Source organism: Castanea sativa, chromosome 6 (assembly GCF_040712315.1).
Source record: "Castanea sativa cultivar Marrone di Chiusa Pesio chromosome 6, ASM4071231v1".
Lineage (NCBI taxonomy): Eukaryota > Viridiplantae > Streptophyta > Magnoliopsida > Fagales > Fagaceae > Castanea > Castanea sativa.
The window spans coordinates 51379256-51401814 of record NC_134018.1 but is presented as its reverse complement, the minus strand read 5'-3'; the positions used below and the strand labels follow the sequence as shown (position 1 = coordinate 51401814).

The 22559-nt window shown below is 36.6% G+C and overlaps 2 protein-coding genes across 4 annotated transcripts; both read left to right on the top strand.

The window, feature by feature from the left end:
* The first annotated feature begins 4578 nt into the window (after positions 1–4578).
* On the top strand, positions 4579–14565 carry LOC142640634 (ABC transporter G family member 24-like). 3 transcript variants are annotated; one of them, XM_075814816.1, is made up of 14 exons: positions 4579–5288; positions 5688–5764; positions 6529–6801; positions 7135–7198; positions 7290–7436; positions 7744–7778; positions 8019–8092; positions 8403–9313; positions 9526–9822; positions 11203–11697; positions 12196–12344; positions 12625–12914; positions 13591–13724; positions 14280–14565. In XM_075814816.1, the coding sequence occupies exons 1-14, from the start codon at positions 5050–5052 to the stop codon at positions 14434–14436; spliced, it is 3342 nt and encodes a 1113-aa protein (XP_075670931.1). In that variant the 5' UTR covers positions 4579–5049; the 3' UTR covers positions 14437–14565. The 3 variants fall into 3 exon arrangements, 2 of the variants coding, with proteins under 2 accessions (XP_075670931.1, XP_075670932.1); XR_012845215.1 differs by lacking the exon at positions 14280–14565 and having other exon boundaries at positions 12625–13373; XM_075814817.1 differs by lacking the exon at positions 8019–8092 and having other exon boundaries at positions 7290–7432.
* Positions 14566–21100: 6535 nt separating this feature from the next.
* On the top strand, positions 21101–22318 carry LOC142640151 (uncharacterized). The gene is made up of 3 exons (XM_075814243.1): positions 21101–21313; positions 21662–21901; positions 22016–22318. Exons 1-3 carry the CDS (start codon positions 21101–21103, stop codon positions 22316–22318), a joined length of 756 nt encoding a protein of 251 aa, XP_075670358.1.
* The last annotated feature ends 241 nt before the right edge of the window (positions 22319–22559 follow it).

The following is a 22559-nucleotide window of genomic DNA, read 5'->3' as shown; positions in this document are numbered from 1 at the left end:
CCGAACCACAACAACCCACAAATCACTAGCCACAACCACCAAGATCCACACCCATTGCCATTGCCAAACCCACCACCGAATCACCAGCCACCACTACCAATCAAACATCATGACCCAAGACCAATCTTCAAAACCAAGAAACAACCAAGAAACCACGACCCAAGACCAATCTTCAAAACCCAAAAACATCGATCAAACCCAAGACCCACAACCCACACGATATAACCATCGATCAAACCAAGAAACCATAGAAACATCAATCTAAACCCAAGACCCACGCGATATAAACCCAAAAATGACCAATCTTCAAGCCATCGTCGTTAGTCTTCTAGCCTTTGCTGTTGCCCTTGCCACTGAGATAGACTTGGCTGAGATGAAAGAGTCGATTACGAAGACATTTGGCAAAATCCAGATCCAACCCAACGCCATGCTCCTCCTCAAAACCTAGACCCAATCCAACATCGTGCTCCTCCTCAAAACCCATACCCAACCAACACAGCCAACTCGTGCTCCTCCATAGTCATCACCCAAACCACTACAACCCAAAGCTACCGACAATCTGAACTAGAGTGTGAGAGATGAGAGAGACATGGACAGAATAGAGAGAGAGGGGGGGGGGGCAGAAAGAGCGTGAGGAATAAATTAATGTATAGAGAAGAAAATAAGTTAATAGTTTAAGTAAAATTTTCCTTTTGTGTTATTTTCTTTTGAGTGTGTTACAAAAATATAGTTTGTGATTCATTGGAGTTCTTGAGATAAGTTTCTAAATTCTTACAAATAACATCTTTTGATCTTATTTTCTCTTGTTTTAGTGTCTTTTTTTTTTTGGGAGGAGAGAGACATAAAATGGGTGTAGAAATACATATTTACCCCTAATTTTAATAGAGGTGGGTTATAGAAAACAAAAAAAAACATACCCCAGGTGGGTTAAGTGACACTTTTCAAACCACAGGTAGGCAAAGTGATTTTTGCCCAAACCACTGGTGGGTTATGTGTAATTACTCCAAATTTCAAAATCAACTCAATTTTAACTATTAAATTTTTTTTATTATACTGTAACTAGCATGTAACCCATGCATATGCATAGATGCATTTAAATTAAACACAATTTTTATCATAAAAATACAAATAATTAGTCAAATTATTAAAAAAAATAGCATGTAATGCATGCATAAGCATGGATACATTTAAAATTAAGCACAATTTTTATCATAAAAATATAAAAATAATTAGTCAATATTTTTTAAAAAAAGTAAACATAATTAGTCACATATTAAAATTCTTACCTAAATTTAATACTACTTATGATAATTTATTTTTCTAATTTTTAATAAGATAGAACGTGTGGTGATTTTTGTTATGTGGTGAATTTTATTTAGCATATGTGATTGAGTTTTTTTATTATAAATTTTATAGTTCATTACTATCAGAATCTTAGCATTTTGTATTTTTTAACTCATTTGACAAAAAGATTAAAAAAAATTAAAGTGAACACATAGCACAAAACTAGCCTAAAACTGAATTCTAATTTAGAATCTAATTAAATTTTCTCTAAGTTTTGACTTTAATTAATTAATTATATATATATATATATATATATATATATATATATATATATATATATATATATATATATATTAGATTCTTTGTGTTTTGCAGAATATTAACTCACTTAATTTTTTTTTAAACTTAAATAGGACACGTAGCGTAAAATTAGATAACAATTGAAATCCAATTTAAAATCTAATTGGATTTTTTTCTCAGTTTTGACTTTAATTATATACTAATGTGTAGCCCTTGTACATATGCACGGGTACAATTAAAAACAATCATAATTATACGGTTCAAATTATACATTTTTTTTAGAAGATGTTCAAATCATACATGATATTAGCTTACACTTTTTTTAAATCATACATTTTTAAAATATGTAATGGTTTCTCATTATCTATATAATAATAATAATAATAATAATAATAATAATAATAATAATAATAATAATAATAGAAAAAGCAGAGAGAAAATTCAATTAAGCTTCAAATTGAAATTTAATTAGAGTTTAATTTTGCGCCATGTGTCTCATCTAATCTAAATTTTAGAATTTTGTCCTAAGTGAGTTAATTTAGTGTAAAAAATGAATTTCAATTAGAGTTTAATTTTATGCCACGTGTCCCATTTAATCTAAATTTTTAAATTTTTATGCCAAATTAATTAATTTAGTGTAGAAAACGATGAGTCTAATATAATAATAAACCATAAAAAACATAATCATATAGCTAAAAAAAAAAATCAAATTCATAAGTCATATATATATATATATTAATAGGTAAAGCTTAGATAAAATTGAATTAGAATTTAAAATTATAATCCAATTTTGCACCATGTGTCTAAATTTATGTGGGAACTACTCCATAATTATCCACTTAAGCTTGTGCCATGTGTCTACTTAAGTTTTTTAATCTTTGTGTCAAGTGAGTTAATGAGTGCACAATACTAAAAATCTAATATTAATAAACTATAAAAAAAACAATCACATTTACTCAATATATAAAAATTACCACATGTTTCTCAAAAAATAAATAAAATAAAAATCACCACATAACAAAAATTACTAAACATTCTATCTTATTAAAAATTAGAAAAAATGATCATAAGTAGTATTAAATTTAGATAAGAATTTTAATATGTGACTAATTAGGTTTACTTTTAAAAAAATTGACTAATTATCTACATTTTATGATAAAAATTGTGTTTAATTTTAAATGTATCTACATGTATGCATGAATGCATGTGTTACATGCTTTAAAAAAAAAAAATTTTGACTAAGTATTTATATTTTTATAATAAAAATTTTGTTTAATTTTAAATGCACTCATGCGTTTGCATAGAGTTACATGCTAATATATATAATATATGTGTGTGTGTGTGTGTTAGAATTTAATTGGTTTTAGATTCTTCGATTTTTGTACCCAATAAATTACTTGCCATAAAAATTAAAAACTTAGATAGACACGTGGCGGAAAATTGGATTCTTATTGAAATTTTATTTAGAATTTAATTGGATATAGACTTTTTAATTTTTACACTCAATAATTCACTTGACACAAAATTAAAAATTAAATGGAACATGTGGCGCAAAATTGAAAATCCAATTAAAATCTAATTGAATTTTTTTGAGTTTTTTTTTTTTTTCTTCTATATATAAATGGTAACGTAGCTGTACTCATTTTCTGACGGGTTACATTGGATAAGCCCTCTAACACCATTAACATGGGGTTGTCTTGGTTAAGTATACGACATGTTTTTTGTTTGTTTACATCCGACCTTATAAACCTTACAAACAGGTAGGTCCAGAAGAATAGCGGCAAACAAATTGATACTTTGTAATCCATAACTATATTATAAAACTTTTTTTTTTTTTTTTTTGTTGAGAAAATTATTATAAAACAAATTAATGATTAGTTTATCCGGAGGGGACCCAAAAAAAAAAAAAAAAAAAATTAAAGATTACATATGGACTGTAAGTCTGTCAGTGGATTTGTCTTTAGGTCTCAACTTTAATTAATTGGTTTCAAGTTCTTCAAATTTGGGCAAATCTTGCTCACCTTTGATATGATTCATATGAATGCCACTTTTTTTTGTTTTATTTTTTATTTTCTTGCTCTGGGCTTAACTTTTCCTTCTACGTGCCACTTTTTCTCCTCTTTTTAAAACCTGCCTTTCCTCACCTCTCTGCTTTTCTAAGATTTGCAAACAACATTTAATTCTCATTACAACGGCAAGAAATGATACGAATATAAATATTCTGTATTATTTTTTTGTATTTTATTTTATATTTTACAAATTATAACTTGTTATACATTTATTTATTTCATTTTAAATTTTGATTATTTTATAAGAAAAATTAAAGGAATATATGACAAATTATGATTGGTAGAACATAATGTGTAATACAAATCGTGTATAAAGTGGAACATAAAGTGAAATACAAAAAGTGGTACAAAATAAAATACAAATTTTTTGTATCACTTTTTGTGTTCCACTTTATATTCCACCAACCACAACTAATCATATATTTATTTTTATGGTCCTAAAAATTACACAATCTCTCTTTGTTATCCAACCTTTTATCTTCTTTTATTTTGTGCAAGGTCAGAAAAGAAAATTCATATTTTTTTTTTCAAACTTGTTTAGATAGTAAGTTGTAATTGGTACATTATTTTTTCATGAATCAATTCATCCCTAGCATTACTTATAATATACATCAATCACAATGTACTACCTTAATAAATATCAACAAAAAAAAAAAAAAATTGTTGTGACATATTATTATCTTTGACATCCTTTCTTTTATTCACTTATCCTATATCTTATTTCAATCAAACTAAGGAGTCTTTTATTTATTTATTTATTTTAATATATCTCCAACTGGCATCTGCACATGAAAGAATCCTAGTCCTACACACAAAGTTTTAATTAGTTTATAGGTGAAACTTTAAATTTACTTCTTCCATGTATATTGTTCATGTTCCAAGTTCCAACAATTAATAAAACAAGAATACCAAACATGTCTGAAACTGAAAGCCGGCAAGGCAAGTCGTTAGGACGTGGTTTCTCTACTTGGTCCCACCATACTCTCTTCACTTCTGCTTCTCTCTCTCTCTCTCTCTCTCTCTCTCTCTCTCTCTCAGGCTCCTCTAACTATTCTCTTCTCTTTTCTTGGTATAACTATTCTCTCTCTGTCTCTCTCGGGCTCTTAACTATTCTCATTTCCGTGTAACACTCCCTTTGTTTCACATTGACAATTGAAACATTGAAACCCCCACAGTCACATACCATTACTGGTCCCCACAGCCCCCAGAAAGTACGCCAAAGACCAAACTTGCCAAAACCCAAGTTCGGTTCATCTCTGGATCTCTCCACAACACAAAAAAAAAAAAAAAACCTCACATTCTGCAGACTCAATTACCCTTTTATGAGCTCAGAATCTTTGTCAGTTTCTTTATTTCAAAACTTACTTCCAATCCCCATATATCTTCCATTGTCCAAATGAGCTTAAAGAACCTCAAAGTTTTTAACTTGAGGACAATTCTCACTTCAGCTGCTTTAGTTTTAAGTTTGGTACACTTGGTCCAATGCCAAGATGTGAGTGACTACAACAATAACCAATTTGATAACCCTGCAGTTCTTCCTCTTATCACACAGGTCGTTTACAGTCAAATTTCCAATCTGACTGCTGTTATTGGTCAGGATATTGGCAGCCAGTCCAGCTTCTGCATGAAGGATTGGTGAGTGATCCCACTTTGTCTGCTCAAAAAAAAAAAAAATGTATGGAAAGAATAGAAAATTGGATTTTGAATCTTATTTTATTGATTTCGTTTGTTATGAAAAGTCAGCTCAATTTAAGTAAATGGGTGAATTTGGTGAGCTAAATGAAGTTCTTGCTATTAATAGTACTTTGGATTCAATTGCTAGATTAGTAGTTGCTTATTGAAGCTTAAGCTGATTGAGAATGGTGTAATTTTGTCTATTCATGCGTTTAAGATCGACATTTTAATTTCCTTTCTTTAGTTACTAAATTATTGCCATATACGTTTGTTTGAATCCCATTATCTTTTTATTTGTTTACCCGTGCAAAAGGGTTGAGTTTATTTGATATCATCTTGAAGCTTAGCTTATTGTTTCAGGAATGCTGACTGGGATCGAGCCTTTAACTTTTCAAATAACTTGGATTTCTTAGCTTCTTGCATCCAGAAGACTAATGGTATAAGTTCTTTTGATTAGAAAGAAAATGATAATGCTACTCATTTGGTCAATAAGAAAATCCTGGAAAAAAACTGTAGCTTAGGATTTTGATCTTTTAATATCTATTTTGCTGAATAACATACAACCATATGACTGAGTTCAAATGACCTTTTCATTTAATGGGGAGATCAGTACGACATTAATCATGTGCTGTTGATGTTTGCATCCTTTTTTTTTTACCTCAGTATTTTCGGCAACCAATTGTGATGTTCAACAATCAGCCAGGAGCTGCATGTTGTTAGTGAACCAATGTAAAAACTGTGAAAGAGTAATGATTTAGTGGTCATTCATGCCTGATTATTGGGTTGCTAGATAGATGTATATTTTATTTTCTTTTCTTGTGAAAATACAGTAATTGTATGGCACATTGAGTTCAACATAACTATCATTTTGTTACTTCAACGAATACTTACTTATTAGGAAAAGATTTCCATGGTTCACACTAATTCATTTCCTGTATGTTAAGAATGCGAGTCAATTTACACACCATCAATTTCTTCTAGCTACCAATTAGTAAGCTACTACTGGTACTGCCACTGTCCTCCTGATATTGCATTGCTTCAGCAAGTTGTAAGAAGGAGGGTCTTAGAAATTTTTTCTCCATAAATCTGACCAACAATGAATTTTTTGTCCTTGCTGACTTTTCTCAATCTACTTGAAATTTTTTTTAGGTTAAAATCTCTATAGCTTCATCTATTCATGGTGGTTTTCAATCTCCTACAGGTGACATTACACGTCGCTTGTGTTCAGTAGCAGAATTGAAGTTTTACTTCAATAGTTTCTTTGAAAGATCTGGGAGTACCAATTACTTGAAACCTAATAAGAACTGTAATTTAACCTCATGGGTAGAAGGCTGTGAGCCAGGATGGGCTTGTAGTGTTGGCTCAAATCAGAAGGTTAACTTAAATGATTCAAAGGTCATCCCCGCAAGAACACTCAACTGTCAGGCTTGTTGTGAGGGTTTCTTCTGCCCTCATGGTATTACCTGCATGATACGTAAGTATTTGAGAATCCTGTATCTGCTTTCTTTCTATAAAAACCTGGAGGAACTTCTAATTGAGAACACTTAAAATGTCAATTGGCTTGTAGACATCAATTGCCATAATAAATTTGTGATACCAAGTTATTAAAATAGGAGGCCACATATTAATGTTACAGTTGGGATACCAAGTTAATAAGGTCAACCATTTCCCTCCTTGAAGTGTAAAATGTTCTTGATCTCTCCTAGGAATCAAGTAGTACTCATATATGTATACTTTTTTTTCCTTGGTTAAAAGATGCCTCTGATGTTTGTTCTGATTGTTGGCATTTGATATCATGGTCTTGAAGCTTGCCCATTAGGTTCCTATTGTCCCCTTGCAACTCTCAACAAAACTACTGGTGTATGTGAACCGTAAGTTCCACTTCCAGTCCTAAACATCACTTCATTTATGGTATGGTTTATGTGCATACAGAAAATATGAAGATGTTATATGTTTCTGCAGATATCTATACCAATTACCTCCAGGGAATCCAAACCATACTTGTGGAGGAGCAAATATTTGGGCTGATGTTGGTAGTAGCAGTGAGTTATTCTGTTCAGCTGGATCATATTGTCCAAGTACCACCAGCAGACAGACTTGCACTAGTGGGTATAAAAAATTTTCTCATTATTGGTCACTTAGCAACCTTCTCTAATGTTTTGCTTGTCGCAACCTTGTACTTTATTTGAATAGTGTTTTAACTTGATATGTAAGAGTGAAAGAGTGCTTTCATTGTTATGGACTTAGAAGCCTTCGTATCTTAATGCATGTATTTATTTTATTTGGAGCTATTAGAGCATGATCTACTTTTGGGGGAATGTGAGCTGAAGCAAATAGAACTTCTATCTTTCTATAATTGTCTTTCTTGCCTCTGTGATTATTTCCTAATGCTGTCATTTTTTCCGTGGAACTTTAGACATTACTGCAGGATGGGTTCTACATCTGAGAGAAGTAAGTTTTTTTCCTTTCCCCCACCCCCTCCCCCTTTCAACTAAATTTCTGAAAAAGTTTCACATAATATGTAGCAATGTCTACATGCCTTTGTGTAATATATTGTTTTGTATACAATTAATTTTCAAAATTTATATGTTTGCTAGTTTCAATGTTCCTATGCCTGTATATTTTTGGAGTTCAATTTCACTGTTCTTCTGGGTATGAAGTGCATTTAACTATTTACCAACCACCTTGCAGGCTGCTTTAAGTTGACTTCTTCTAATCCAAACACTGCAAACCAAAATATTCAAGCATATGGAATAATGTTGTTAGTAAGTTGCTCCCTTTACTTCTGAACCATAAACTTGATAAATGATCTTGCCTGGCTCCATCTCTCAGCATCTTCAATTATTCTTGAAGCAAACTATGCAAGTCTTAATGCTAATATCCCAGAAACTCTGAGAAAATTATCAGTTTCAATTTGCATTTTATTGACTTTCTATACAATCAGCAGATTTTGATTCTGTGTTACATAATAAGAAGTGTGATCCTGCCTCCCCCCATTAACCCATGGTTAACATCAGGCCAAAAATAAAAGAAAATTTGTTAGTAGTGACTGATGTAATTCAATTGCTTTTGCAGGCTGCTTTAAGTACTCTGCTACTCATCCTTTACAACTGTTCTGACCAAGTTCTAACCGCTAGGGAAAGGAGACTAGCCAAATCCAGAGAAGCAGCAGCCAGAAGTGCAAGGGAGACAACAAAAGCACGTCAGAGGTGGAGATCAGCAAAAGATGCTGCAAAGAAGCATGCAAGAGGATTGCAAGCTCATCTAGCACACACATTTTCTTGTAAAAAAGATGCAAAGGATCCCGAGAAACATAAGATTTTGGATCGAGTTAAATCTGACATAGATGATGATCCATTGCCACCTCCACATCCAAGTATGTCGGCTACCCATCTACCCTCAAGAGAAAATAAAAAGGAACCCAGTGAGCTCATGCAGATAATGCATGAAATTGAAGATGACCCTGATAATTATCAAGGTATAAGTATTGGAACTGGGGATATGAGTTCTCATGTAAATGTGCCAAAGGGAAAACAAACTCATACCCAAATTTTCGAGTATGCATACGCTCAACTTGAGAAAGAGAGAGCTCAGCAGCAAGATAACGAGAAACTTACCTTCTTAGGAATAGTTAAATTGGCTACTCATCCAGAAACCAGGAAAAGGCCTCTGATTGAGATTTCTTTCAAAGATATTACCCTTACCTTCAAAGCAAAAAATAAGCATCTATTGAGATGTGTTACTGGGAAAATTAAGCCTGGCCGCATTACTGCTGTCATGGGTCCATCTAGGGCTGGAAAAACAACATTTCTTTCTGCTGTAGCAGGAAAGGCAATTGGATGCAGGATGACTGGTTTAATTCATATAAATGGAATGAACGATTCAATCCACTCATATAAGAAAATCATTGGTTTTGTGCCACAAGATGATATTGTACATGGAAACTTGACAGTGGAAGAGAATCTTTGGTTCAGTGCAAAGTGCAGGTACACCCCATTTCCTCCTTGCAGATTCCTACTGCTTATCTTGTATGCTCCATATATTGTGGCCATCATCTTCACTTGACTGATGGAGGTTTGGTGCCAAAGTTTATCATCAACATGCCATAGATGAAAAGTTTGGAACCTAAAATCCGTATTCATTTTTCTTTTTCAATTCTAAATCATCAATTATCTTTGATCTGACTTTTTTTGTGTAGACTACCCACTTACTTGTCAAAACTGGATAAAGTTCTAGTTGTTGAAAGAGTTATCGAGTTCCTGGGGCTTCAGACAGTGCGGGCATCATTGGTTGGAACAGTGGAAAAGCGAGGAATATCTGGGGGCCAGAGAAAGAGAGTAAATGTTGGATTGGAAATGGTCATGGAACCTTCACTATTGATCTTAGATGAACCCACATCTGGTTTGGACAGTGCATCATCTCAGCAACTTCTTAGAGCGCTTCGACGTGAAGCACTTGAAGGGGTAAATATCTGTATGGTGGTTCACCAACCAAGGTAACTTCTGTAACCACAAGTCTGCATATTTTGAAAATCTCTTTCAATCTTTCATCTTCTTATTGTTTCTTTTCTGTTATGTCACTTGTATTTTCCGTGTGATTACCAAAATATTTTACTATAAGTTGGTACAAGACTAAAAAGGCATCTTTGGTGACTAAAGTAGGGGACTTTTGGTATGATTTTTTACTATTAACTATAAATGATTATTTATCCAGCATAATAGGAAGTAATTCTAGTTTTTTATGTGTTACATGTTGAGTTTTAAGATTGGTCTAACATTCCAGCTAGTGAGATGTACATAGAGATAAATAATACTGAAAGCTGGTCTAGTGCTTTTTAACTCAAATTTCTAGGATTGGTTTATGTTATCACGCATAAAGCAATATGCACAGCAAGATTTACAGGTACCTAGCTATAAACAGTGACAACTACATATAGACCGGGGGGCCATGGCCCCCCAGGCCTTTTGATTTTTTTTTTTTTTTAAAACTATTATACGCTACTATATTTGTCTCCCCCCTCCAAATTGAACTCAAAATTTAAATAATAATACTATGGACACAACTTTTTCCACAACAAATTTCACAATTGTTGAAGTGGTCAAATGTAATTGGTGGAGAAAAAATGGTGGCTCCATGAGTAAGATGACTCAAAAAGTTCAGGTTTTAAGAATTTGGGTGCTACCATGTTGTCTAGCTTCGCCGAATATTTATTGTAACTATGGAGCAAACATTTACTATCATGCATGTTACCAAAACTAGGTTTTGCTACAAAATAAAAAAATATTTTGCACATTATATATATATATATATATATATATATATATATATATATATATATATATATATATATATAGATGATATTCTAATAGATGCTTTCATTTTGTACATAAAAAGGGAAACTGTTGTGAGATTTAGTACACAAATTAGTCATCGATGAATTTAATGATACAAAATGAAGGTTGAATTCCATTTTGAAATATAAAAAATGATCAAGTTGAAATATATTAAAAACAATTATTTGTATATTTTATTTTGTTAATACTAAAGGGATACTAGTTCTATTTTTTAAGTATTACTTTAGCTTTAAATTTCATGTATTTTCTTAATCTTGAATGGTCAAAAAAAATTTATTCATATTTTGGTCCCCTTTTAAGTTAAATATCTGGTTTCATCCCTGCCTATATAGGATCTGAACCTATAAATTTTCTTTGAATGCTTATCAGATCCTATATAGGCTTGGCTAATTCTTATGAGCTATAATTTTGATTAAGAAAGACATCATAAATCTCATCTTAGATTCTATGGAATATTTTAAGTTTGATTTTAATTTTGCTTTTCTTCTGTCATTTATTAATGGGTGAAATTTCTGCTTCAGCTATGCCTTGTTCAAGATGTTTGATGATTTGATACTTCTGGCAAAAGGTGGTCTTACTGCCTATCATGGACCAGTGAAGAAAGTTGAAGAATACCTTGCCGGCCTTGGGATCAATGTCCCAGAGCGAGTAAATCCTCCAGACTATTTCATTGACATTTTGGAGGGTATAGTGATGCCAGGTGGCAGCTCAGGAGTAAGTCATGAAGATCTTCCTGTCTGTTGGATGCTTCATAATGGGTATTCAATACCCCCTGATATGAAGCAGAAAGCTGCAAGACTTGCTAGGTCTTCAATGGATGTAATTCCAGCTAATGAACTCAATCTTGCTGGTGCTGGAACGGTGGAAAATTCTTTTGCTGGAGAGTTGTGGCAAGGAATGAAAAGCAATGTGGAGCTGCAGCGGGATAAGATACGACATAATTTTTTGAAGTCCAAGGACTTAACAAGGAGGAGAACTCCAGGTGTATTGCAGCAATACAGATACTTTCTTGGAAGGTAAATAATTATAGGTTTTAGATCCCCTCAAGTATCACATTTTTCAGATAATTTTTTTACTGAAATCTACAAGATGGTTAACATTCCCAAATTCCCATTTATTCTCATGTACTCATCATCAGAATAATAATTTTTCTTTTAAGTTATGGATCATAATATGACTTTTCAAAAGAATTTGTTTGGCTCTTGAAATAGGTCAATAACTAGGAAGGAGAGGAAAAAGTGATAAGTATGTTCTTTCTTATGCGTCTTCAAACAAATATTTTTGAAGACCAAATGGAGGTATAAGGTGTGGTCATGTGACTCCAAAATTTTTTTGGTTATTCTAGTGTCATAGTTCTTTAAAACATAATGACATCCTATTTTTGTCCCCCCATTTTAGGACATTTTATAAAATAACATGAATGTTTTGAGGCTCCGGTCTACTGATCAGTTCAATACTGCAGTCTTTTCGTTAGTTGCTGAAGCTTGATCTTCTATATGCCCACGGCATTTCAGGGTTGGTAAGCAGCGATTACGGGAAACTAGAATACTGGCAATGGATTATCTAATCTTATTACTTGCTGGAGCTTGCTTAGGATCACTTGTTAAAGTGAGCGATCAAACCTTTGGTGCAGCTGCTTATACTTATACCATAATTGCAGTTTGTAAGTCCAAATATTCTGTTAGCCACTTCATAAGGCTTTCTTTGAACTTGCTTTGTTGATTTATACACACAAAAATCTTAATAGGAGTAAGAGATACTTGCTTCCAGAGAAATTTGAGTTATTGTTTCTTGTTAAAACAACAAACTGTATTCTTCTTTATACAGACTAAAATCTATAGAGGAACAATCGGTAACATGTCAGATTTATCTTTAGTGAATCTAAATGATATGCATAAGCACAAAGGTTACTTCCTTACTGTGATCCTTATTACTGATTTCAGCTCTTCTATGCAAAATTGCGGCTTTGAGATCATTCTCCCTGGACAAATTACACTACTGGAGAGAGAGTGCTTCTGGCATGAGCAGCTTGGCTTATTTTCTCTCTAAGGATACAATTGACCATTTTAATACAGTGATCAAGCCTGCTGTATATCTCTCTATGTTTTATTTTTTCACGAACCCAAGATCTACCTTTGCAGATAATTACTTTGTCTTGTTCTGCCTTGTGTATTGTGTAACTGGTATAGCCTATGTGTTGGCCATAGTTTTTGAACCTGGTACAGCCCAGCTGGTAAGTAACAGAAGCACACATTAAAGAAATGACAGAATTTTCCCCTAAACTGGTTTGGAGGAAAGTTCCTCCATCCCACTACATGGCAACTGAAAAGACTATCCACATGTATTTTTGATCACATGACTTGTTTAAAAATTTTAATGAATGATGTGATTCCATACATGTGGATGATCTTATAAAATGCTGTATATGGATTTGAGGCGATTCCTCCAAACCAGGTTTGGAGGAAAATTTTGTTTGGAGGAAAATTTTGTCTGCAAAGAAAAGGGAAAAATTTGGCTTCAAACATTTGTGGAGCTATCTTGCTTCAACCCATGCTTACACACAGGACTACCCCTCTTCCCGAAAGTTTCGCAGGGACTACTTTACAATGGTGGACAACTACCTGTAGGGGGTTTACTGCACAAGGCCCCTGCAGAGGAAAAACTTTATCTCAGCGATGCTTATCGTGATGTGGTGATTAAAGAAACCATTCATGTGTAGTTTTAGTCACATTACTTTTTTAATGAGTCATATGACTTGTATAATACACATGGATAATCTTTATAAATCGCCACATAATAGCTCGGAAAAGATAGCTCCAAACATGTTTTGAGCCAAGGAAAATATCAGCTTACCAATTTAAATTTTTTTAAACTACTTGTTTTCACTGACAAGGCACTGTTTCTTGCAGTGGTCAGTTCTTCTTCCAGTTGTTTTGACCCTCATCGCCACACAGCCAAGAGATAGTGAATTTATGAAGATTTTAACTAATCTATGCTACCCTCAGTGGGCTTTGGAGGGATTCATCATTGCAAATGCTGAAAGGTAAGGCAAAATTATCCTTCCTCCAAAGAGAGTAATTTTTTTTTTTTACAATAAGTGGTGGTGGGGGATGTGAACCCCAGGTTCCCCAATAGAGAGAACTGAGCTATGCCATTGAGTTATATGGCTCTTAGACTGAACAAAGTAACTTACATATGTGTGTGATGAACATGTTGCGCCCATTATACATGCAACATGCGTAACCAAACTAATCTGCAAATTAAAGTCCAAGTTTCAAACTCTCCATATCAAGAAAACATGGATTAACTGGCTGGACTCTTTAACTCAAAAAATTCAACACACATCTTCTGTGGGTTTTGATTTTCTTTATATCAGACCTGGGATACAATTAAATATTCATGTTTGTGGATATACCCCTTGGATTGAGGTTTAATTTGCTCAAATCTGGGAAAACCCATTTTTGCCTATCATGAGCTGGATCCCGAATCAAGATACTTGAACGGCCATTAGATTATATATGATTTCTAATCCCCCCCCCCCCCCCCCCCCCTAAACGATTACAGTTTCCCTGATGTTGTATTATCTTTTGCACTACAGGTATTATGGAGTGTGGCTGATAACTAGGTGTGGTTCGCTTCTAAAAAGTGGTTATAACCTTCATCATTGGAGTCTATGTTTAGCCATCCTTATCCTTATTGGAATTTTTAGTCGTGTGATAGCATTTTTTTGTATGCTGATCTTCCAAAAGAAGTGAGATCAGACTTACTGACATTCTTTTTCCATACTACATACACACAAACCACATTTTATGCTACTTTGAGAGGATTGTATCACTGTAACATGTCGTGAAAATGATATAAAGGTTCATTAAAGTTCTCAGTTTTATCTGCTGGCTAACACAGGCTGAATCATGTAAAAGTTGTTTGACTAGATCATGTTGTATATCATAGGATTTAATGGTGCAAACTTTTGATGAGGATTGGTTGGCGTCTCTAGGGGAGAGGTATCTGTGAGAGGTTGTGCATTTAAATTCAGTTTTGTTTCTGATTTATTGTTTGTAGAAATACTGGTTTCACTTCCTCCCCTCACACAAAAGTGGGTAGGGCTATTCAAAACAGTTTAAGGCCTAATGCAAGTTATGCAACATTTATTGGTGGTGCCTTTCATATTTTTTTGAAGAGGGTGGTGCCTTTTATATTTAAAATGCATTATAATTGTTTTTTTTTTCTTAGTTTAAAGTTCACTATTCTTATTGAAATGAAAAATTACTAATTAATTTATGGTATGATAATAATAAATTAGATTTTAAAACGTAAAAGCACCTTTTTTTTTTTTTTTTTTGAGAATAAAAACGTAAAACCACCTAACAACGTCAACTTGCCTAAACAAAGACAAATTTTAAAGCATGGTATTACTCTAATTTATCTAACACAACTCGATGAAGTTATACTTACCAAATCAAAACTAATTTCATATAATAATAATAATAATAATAATAATAATAATAATAATAATAAATAAATAAATAAATAAATATAAAATGTCAAGGTTTAGGCATAAAATTTAACCCCCCAAAAAAAAACAATCTTTTATGCTTTTTTTTAAAATAATAATAATTTCCTTTGGGTAATTGAGGTGATCCATGATAAAGGATAGGAAAGCTAGAATCTAATTTTCGATTGGAATATTAGTATGGATAGAAATAGAGATGGTTTGGCATGTGATCGAATGGGAGGTTTGATAACTAAAGTTGACGATTTACTATGCGGGAGATGCATATTTACGAAAATTGAAACATGAACTTGTTATCGGCAATTGCTCATCATTGATAACTCAACACATTTACAACAATTCTTTATAAACAATTTAAAATTTATAGTGGGTTGGATTTCTGTTGGTCCACAATATTGGGGTCTTATTGGAGTGAGAAAAGGAATAAACAACTCATCTATATTTTATATATATTTAAAAGCTGAAGCGTAGCATTTATTGTTACTACGCTCCTATTGAGCCACATCAACGGCTATGTTATTATTTCTAACTAGTCACTAACCTGTGTAATGCACGGACGAGTTGAACAAAAGTTATAAATTTTCACTTATAAAAGTTACAACTTAAGAGGAAAAATAAAATACTAACACCAAAAGTAAAACTTTAACACCAATAATGCTGTTAGGGAGAAAAGACAAATAAATGTACCAAATATTGAGTAAAGATTGCTTTAGTTATCTAGCTTAAATAGTAGAACTATTTAAAAAAAAAAAAAAACTCATTTGGACACTTTTAAGCCAATAAACAAAACAAGCCCTTGTCACGCACACAAACGCGAGAAATTTGGAGAGAATAGATGTTGAAATATATGAATATAAAAAAGAAGAAGAGATACCAATTGAAAGGCCAAAAAGAGCATTAATCGAGTAAAAATGCAAATTGATCATATATATGAAAAAAATAATAAAGGGTGAGGCATTAAATTCAAACTGAAGATGGGCTACTAATAACATATTTCATCATTTAAATTCAAGTTCAAATCTATAAAGATGTATTTCATGCCTCTTAGCCGACCTTTTCTTTACATACTAACAATAAAAAAATAAAAAAAACAAAGTTATAAATCAAAGTTTACAATTGTTTTATGTGTTAGTTTTTTTTATTATAAATTATTATAGTTTCTTGATTACACCTAGCATCATTGTATATGAACGCTAAAATACAAATATATTTGTAACAGATTAATAATGAAATATGTCTGGTATTCCATAGCAAAAGTGATTCTCATCAAGATTTGAAATCATGAAAAACAAATAAACTAACAACAAATATTCAAAAGATTTTCTTTCCTTTTCAAATTAGTGGTGAAGGGAAAAATAAAACTACAGCTCCCCAATCTCTCTCTCTCTCTCTCTCTCTCTCTCTCTCTCTCTCTCTCTCTCTCTCTCTCTATATATATATATATATATATATATATATATATATATATATTAGTATTATATATGATGAGGATGATTTTACAATTAGCTCCTGACGCTTTAAAAAGGCGACGGGGATAACGAGATCGTCAGCTCTGCTCATTAAACCACCTTCCTTTGACGTCCGTGGCTCTGCCTTATATCTGACAGCATTAGGCTAAAGGGAGCAAGCTGACGAGATCAAGCTGAAGGTTGTGAACTGACGACCCTTGTGGAACCAGCGATGTAAGCTGACGACCTTAAGAAGGAAAAAGCTAACGGAGGAAAAAGCTGAAGAGGGTACGCAAACCTCCGTCCATAACCTTGCTTGCCCTCCACGCATACGTGTATAAAGAAAGTTCTTGCGCTACACGCTTGACCCTAATTAAAGAGACTCCTATAAGGAAAAGTGCTCTAGGAGATACGCAAAATCCACAAGTTACTCTCCTAGAAGGAAAGAACTTCTTGACTAAGGCGCAAATCTCGGCTCTACACTATTATAAATACCCCAAAGCCCTTATAAATCAAGGTACGCATAATACACCTCAACTTTAGCACTTTAGAGTTGTGAATAAGAGATTTTCTTTAACTTGACCGTCGGAAGATATTTGGCCGGTACCACACCGGTACTCTTCTTAAGGTCTTCAACTTTTGTGTTGTGTAGTTTCTTCATCGAGAGCACGTGAGGACTGTGTGGCTTACTGACGATTTTTGGCATCATCAGATGGCGCCGTCTGTAGGAACTTTAGCAACTTATAAAGCCGTGCTATCGCTTCCCAGACAAAGAGTTGCATGGTACTCACTCGTTCGATGGCGACCACTAACAACGTTTAAGGAGACGAACCACAAATGATGGCACTTGAGAGGCAAGTCCAAACTCTGGCCGCTGCCGTGGAACGCCTCACCAAGCAGAACCAAGATTTGGAAGAACAATTGCGTCAAAGAAACACAGGCGCTAACACCCAGGAAGAAGACCAAGAAGAAACCAGCGCGGAAAGAAGGAACTAGGAAGGGCCGGAAGGCAGCAACGCCCCCAGCAGGTCAGAACGACAAGACACGAACCGATCGTCTGTCACCGATACTGTCCCATCTCACATAGTCGCTGAGATGCAGATGATGAAGGAACAAATGGACTGCATGATGAACACCCTCAAAGGACGGGTGTCCAACGATCTTGATGATCTAGTCCAGCGAACTGACTCGCCCTTCACAGCATCAGTTAGTTCGTTCCCTCTTCCATAAAAATTTTGCATGCCGCAAGTAGAAAGCTACAATAGGTCCAAGGACCCACTAGATCATTTGGAGTCCTTCAAGACCCTAATGCACCTTCAGGGGGTGCCAGACGCGATCATGTGCAAAGCCTTCCCCACAACGCTGAAAGGGCCGACAAGGATCTAGTTCAGTAGGCTGACGCCCAACTCCATTGGTACCTTCAAGGAGTTAAGCGCCTAATTCACCTCGCACTTCATTGGAGGGCACAAGTATAAGAAATCCACCGCATGCCTGATGAACATCAAGCAGCGAGAAGACAAGACGCTGAGGTCTTATATAGCTCGTTTTAACAAAGAGGCTTTCGATCGACGAAGCAGATGACAAGATACTCGTAGCAGCGTTCACCAATAGGCTACGGAAGGGTAAGTTCTTATTTTCCCTATATAAGAATGACCCGAAGACCATGTCAGATGTGCTTTATAGGGCGACCAAGTACATGAACGCAGAAGACGCATTGTTGGCTCGAGAAGAGAAGCCCAAAAAAAGGGAAAGACAGGAAGACACGCGATCAGATAGAGGGCGAAAGAAGGCTAGAACTGAGGAACGACGGGACGATCGACGCTACAGACCACCCGCGGGGAGATTCATGAGCTTCACCCCGCTGACCGCCCCTATCGACCAGGTACTGATGCAGATCAAAGATGAGGGAGATCCCAATAAGAGGCCAAGGGACAAATATTACCGCTTTCATCGAGATCATGGCCACGACACAGCTGATTGCTACAACCTAAAGCAACAAATAAAAGCTCTCATTAGACAAGGAAGGCTGCAGAGGTTCGTTAGCAAGGAGGAAACAGACCCGCCACAAGATCAAGCTCCTCAACGGGAGAACGAGCGCCCCAAACAACCCCTAGGAGATATAAGGATGATTGTAGGGGGCACCGCGGCTGTTGGGTCATCGAAGAAAGCCCGAAAGACATACCTCAGGATGGTTTAGAACATCCAGCTAATGGGTTGCGTACCCAAAATGTCGCGGATTGACAATCCCTTCATTGGATTCTCAGAAGAAGATGCACGACGTCTTCACCACCCCCATTATGACGCGCTCGTCGTCACCATATAGGCAGGAGACTACAACATGCACCGAGTCCTTGTCGACAACGGCAGCTCGGTGGACATCCTCTACTACCCCGCATTCCAACAGATGGGGATTGATAAAGAGTGGCTAGTTCTGACTAACGCCCCGCTTGTCGGCTTTGGAGGAACGAGGGTATTTCCCTTTGGTGTCGTCACTTTGGCGGTAACCGTTGGAGACTACCCTCAGTAGATCACAAAGAATGTAGCATTCCTCATAGTCGATTGCTCATCAGCCTACAATGCCATCATAGGACGTCCCACCCTCAACTCATGGAAGGCTGTAACCTCAACCTACCATTTGATGATAAAATTTCCTACTGATTATGGAGTAGGAGAATTGAGAGGAGATCAGGTGGCTGCACGCGAATGTTATGTAGCTATGATGGAGATGGATGAGCACCTCCAGGCCATGAGCATAGAAGAACGTCGAGCAGTGACGAAGCTCGTCTAGAGACTCGAAGAAGTACCTCTTGACGACTCCTAATCGGAGCGGACAACCAAGATCGACACCCTTGCAGACCCGACGGTACGTCAAGCATTTGCGACCTTCCTCAAGGAAAATCGGGACGTGTTCGCTTGGAGCCATGAAGACATGCTAGGAATTGACTCGTCGGTCATGGTGCATAGGTTGAATGTGTCACCATCCTTTCCGCCCGTCCACCAAAAGAAAAGAGTTTTCGCCCAAGAGAGAGATCGGGCTGTGGCAGAAGAAGTCCGCAAGCTACAAAAGGTGGGATTCATTAGGGAAGTTTACTACTCTGATTGGTTGGCGAACGTCGTAATGGTCAAAAAGACCAATGGAAAATGGAGAATATGTGTCGACTTCATAGACCTAAACAAAGCATGCCCTAAAGATAGCTATCCCCTCCCGCGGGTCAACCTCTTGGTGGACTCTACGACTCAGCACCAGCTGTTGAGCTTCATGGACGCATTTTCTGGATACAACCAAATCCAAATGGACAAAGCTGATCAGGAGAAGACGACTTCGTTCGTAACAAGCCAAGGCCATTTTCGTTACAAAGTCATGCCCTTCGGCTTGAAAAATGCTAGTGCAACATACCAAAGGCTCATGAACAAGATGTTTGAACAACAGATTGGGAGAAACGTCCAAGTATATGTCGATGACATGCTAGTGAAAAGCCGAAGGGAAGAAGATCACTTGGGGGATCTCAAGGAAACCTTCGATACTCTTCGCTCCTACAACATGAAGCTTAATCTAGGCAAGTGTGCCTTCGGACTGACGGCGGGAAAGTTCTTAGGATACATGGTGTCCCAAAAAGGTATTGAGGCTAACCCGGACAAGATTCAGGCTATAATGGAAATGGCACCTCCTAAATTGTGAAGGAAGTGCAAAGCCTTAATGGCAAGGTCGTCGTGCTTAATAGGTTCGTATCCAGGGCAACGGATAAATGTCTGCCATTCTTCCGCACATTGAAGAAGTCTTTTGAGTGGACGACCGAATGTCAACAAGCGTTTGAAGACCTGAAGGCCTACCTCTCTTCACCACCACTACTAAATCCATCACAACCAGGAGAAAAACTGTTCCTCTATTTGTCCATCTCTCCGGCCGCCGTCAGTGCGGCTTTAGTCAGATAAGACGACAAGGTGCAAAGGCCCGTATACTATGCCAGCCGAGCACTTCATGGCACAGAAGGAAAATTCCCACCGATGGAAAAGCTCGCCTTCGCTCTAGTCACGGCAGCTTGCAAGCTCAAGCTGTACTTTCAAGCCCATACCATAGTTGTCCTAACCGACAAGCCCTTACGACGAGCGATGAGCAACCCAGAAGCCACAGGACGCATGGCCTTATGGGCAATAAAGCTAAGCAAGTTTGACATAAAATATCGCCCACACACCGCCATCAAGGGACAAGCGGTCGCTGACTTTATTGCGGAGTTCACCAATGTAGAAGGCCAGAGGGCAAAGTATCTCTAATGGAGTGTGTTCACGGACGGATCGTCAAACAAGAAGGCCGGTGGAGCAGGGGTCGTACTTCAGTCTCCAGAGGGCGACAAGATCGAATGCGTGGTTCGACTTGATTTTCCTACGACTAACAACGAGGTGGAATACGAAGCCCTCATAGCAGATTTGGATCTAGCCAAAGCCGTAGAAGCCGCAAACATGGGGATCCATTGCGACTCTCAAGTCGTCACTAATCAGGTAAACGACGACTATGAATGTAAGGGAGAAAGGATGAAGAAGTATTTGGAGCAAGCAAAGAGGAGGGTGAATGAGCTGCAGGCAAGAGTTGTTCAAATCCCAAGGGGAGAAAATGAGCAAGCCGATCGCCTTGCTAAAGCCACATCAACAGAATATACGACCACTCCCGACAAGGTACTATCCTTTATTCAGGTCTCACCACTAATAGACGTCATCGACGGTACAGGAGATAGGATCCGAAAGCAATTGGACCACTACTTTAGCTTCTTACCTGAGAGACGACACCGTGCCTAAAGGGAAGGAAGCCGCAAGGAAGCTAAAGGTCCAGGCAGCACGATTTGTCTTGATAAGAGATGTTTGTACATAAGGGGTTTCTCCATGTCATACCTGAGATGCTTAGGACCCGAAGAAGCAGATTATGTAATGAGAGAAGTACACGAGGGGATCTACGGCAATCATTCAGGGTCACGGTCATTAGTACATAAATTAATTCGGGCTGGATATTATTGGCCAACTATGCAGAAAGACACCCAGATGTATGTCAAAGCTTGCGACAAGTGCCAAAGATTCAGCAGCATTACCAGGCAACCGACGGAAGAGCTGACCCCAATAACAGCTCCATGGCTATTCGCCCAATGGGGACTAGACATCATGGGCCTATTCCTAATCGCAGCGAGGCAGCTGAAGTTTCTAATAGTCGGCATCGACTACTTCACCAAATGGGTAGAAGCTGATGCCCTAGCCACAATTACTGAGAAGAACGTACGGAGTTTTGTTTGGAGGAACATCATTTGCAGGTACGGAATTCCAAGGGTCTTGATCTCGGACAATGGTAAGCAATTTGACAATGACTCCTTCTGAGACATCTGCTCACAGTTAGGAATCAAGAACCATTACTCTTCCCCTGCCCATCCCCAAGCCAACGGACAAGTTGAGGTCACGAACAGATCCTTGCTTCAGATAATCAAGACTCGGCTTGAGGGGGCAAAGGGTATATGGCCAGAAGAGCTACCTAGTGTACTATGGGCATACAGGACGATAGTAAGGACTTCTACGGGAGAAACTCCATTTCGGCTAACATTCGGGAGCGAAGTAGTCATCCCAGCTGAGATTGGACTCACGAACTACAGGGTGGGCAATCATGACGAGGGAAGAAATGACGAAGCCATACGCCTATAGCTTGATCTAGCTGATGAGGTTAGGGCGACGGTTGAACAGAGACTCGCACGATACTAGGACCTCATGGCCAAACATTACAACTCCCGAGTCAAACATAGAGACTTCAAAGTAGGAGACCTCGTCTTGAGGAAAGTGATGGGCGCCGCCAGAGATCCCGCATAAGGAAAGCTTGGCCCAAATTGGGAAGGACCTTACAAAATAACGTCATGGCTAAGGAAGGGCACCTACCACTTAGAGACAC

Bases quoted from the DNA above. Each gene is read 5' to 3' on its own strand.
- LOC142640151 (XM_075814243.1), top strand. From the start codon at position 21,101: ATGGGGATCCATTGCGACTCTCAAGTCGTCACTAATCAGGTAAACGAC. The intron at 21,314-21,661 runs GTACTATCCTTT...CCAACTATGCAG, and splicing joins ATACGACCACTCCCGACAAG to AAAGACACCCAGATGTATGT. The intron at 21,902-22,015 runs GTACGGAGTTTT...ATCTGCTCACAG, and splicing joins CCACAATTACTGAGAAGAAC to TTAGGAATCAAGAACCATTA.
- LOC142640634 (XM_075814816.1), top strand. From the start codon at position 5,050: ATGAGCTTAAAGAACCTCAAAGTTTTTAACTTGAGGACAATTCTCACT. The intron at 5,765-6,528 runs GTATAAGTTCTT...AATCTCCTACAG, and splicing joins TTGCATCCAGAAGACTAATG to GTGACATTACACGTCGCTTG. The intron at 6,802-7,134 runs GTAAGTATTTGA...ATGGTCTTGAAG, and splicing joins TGGTATTACCTGCATGATAC to CTTGCCCATTAGGTTCCTAT.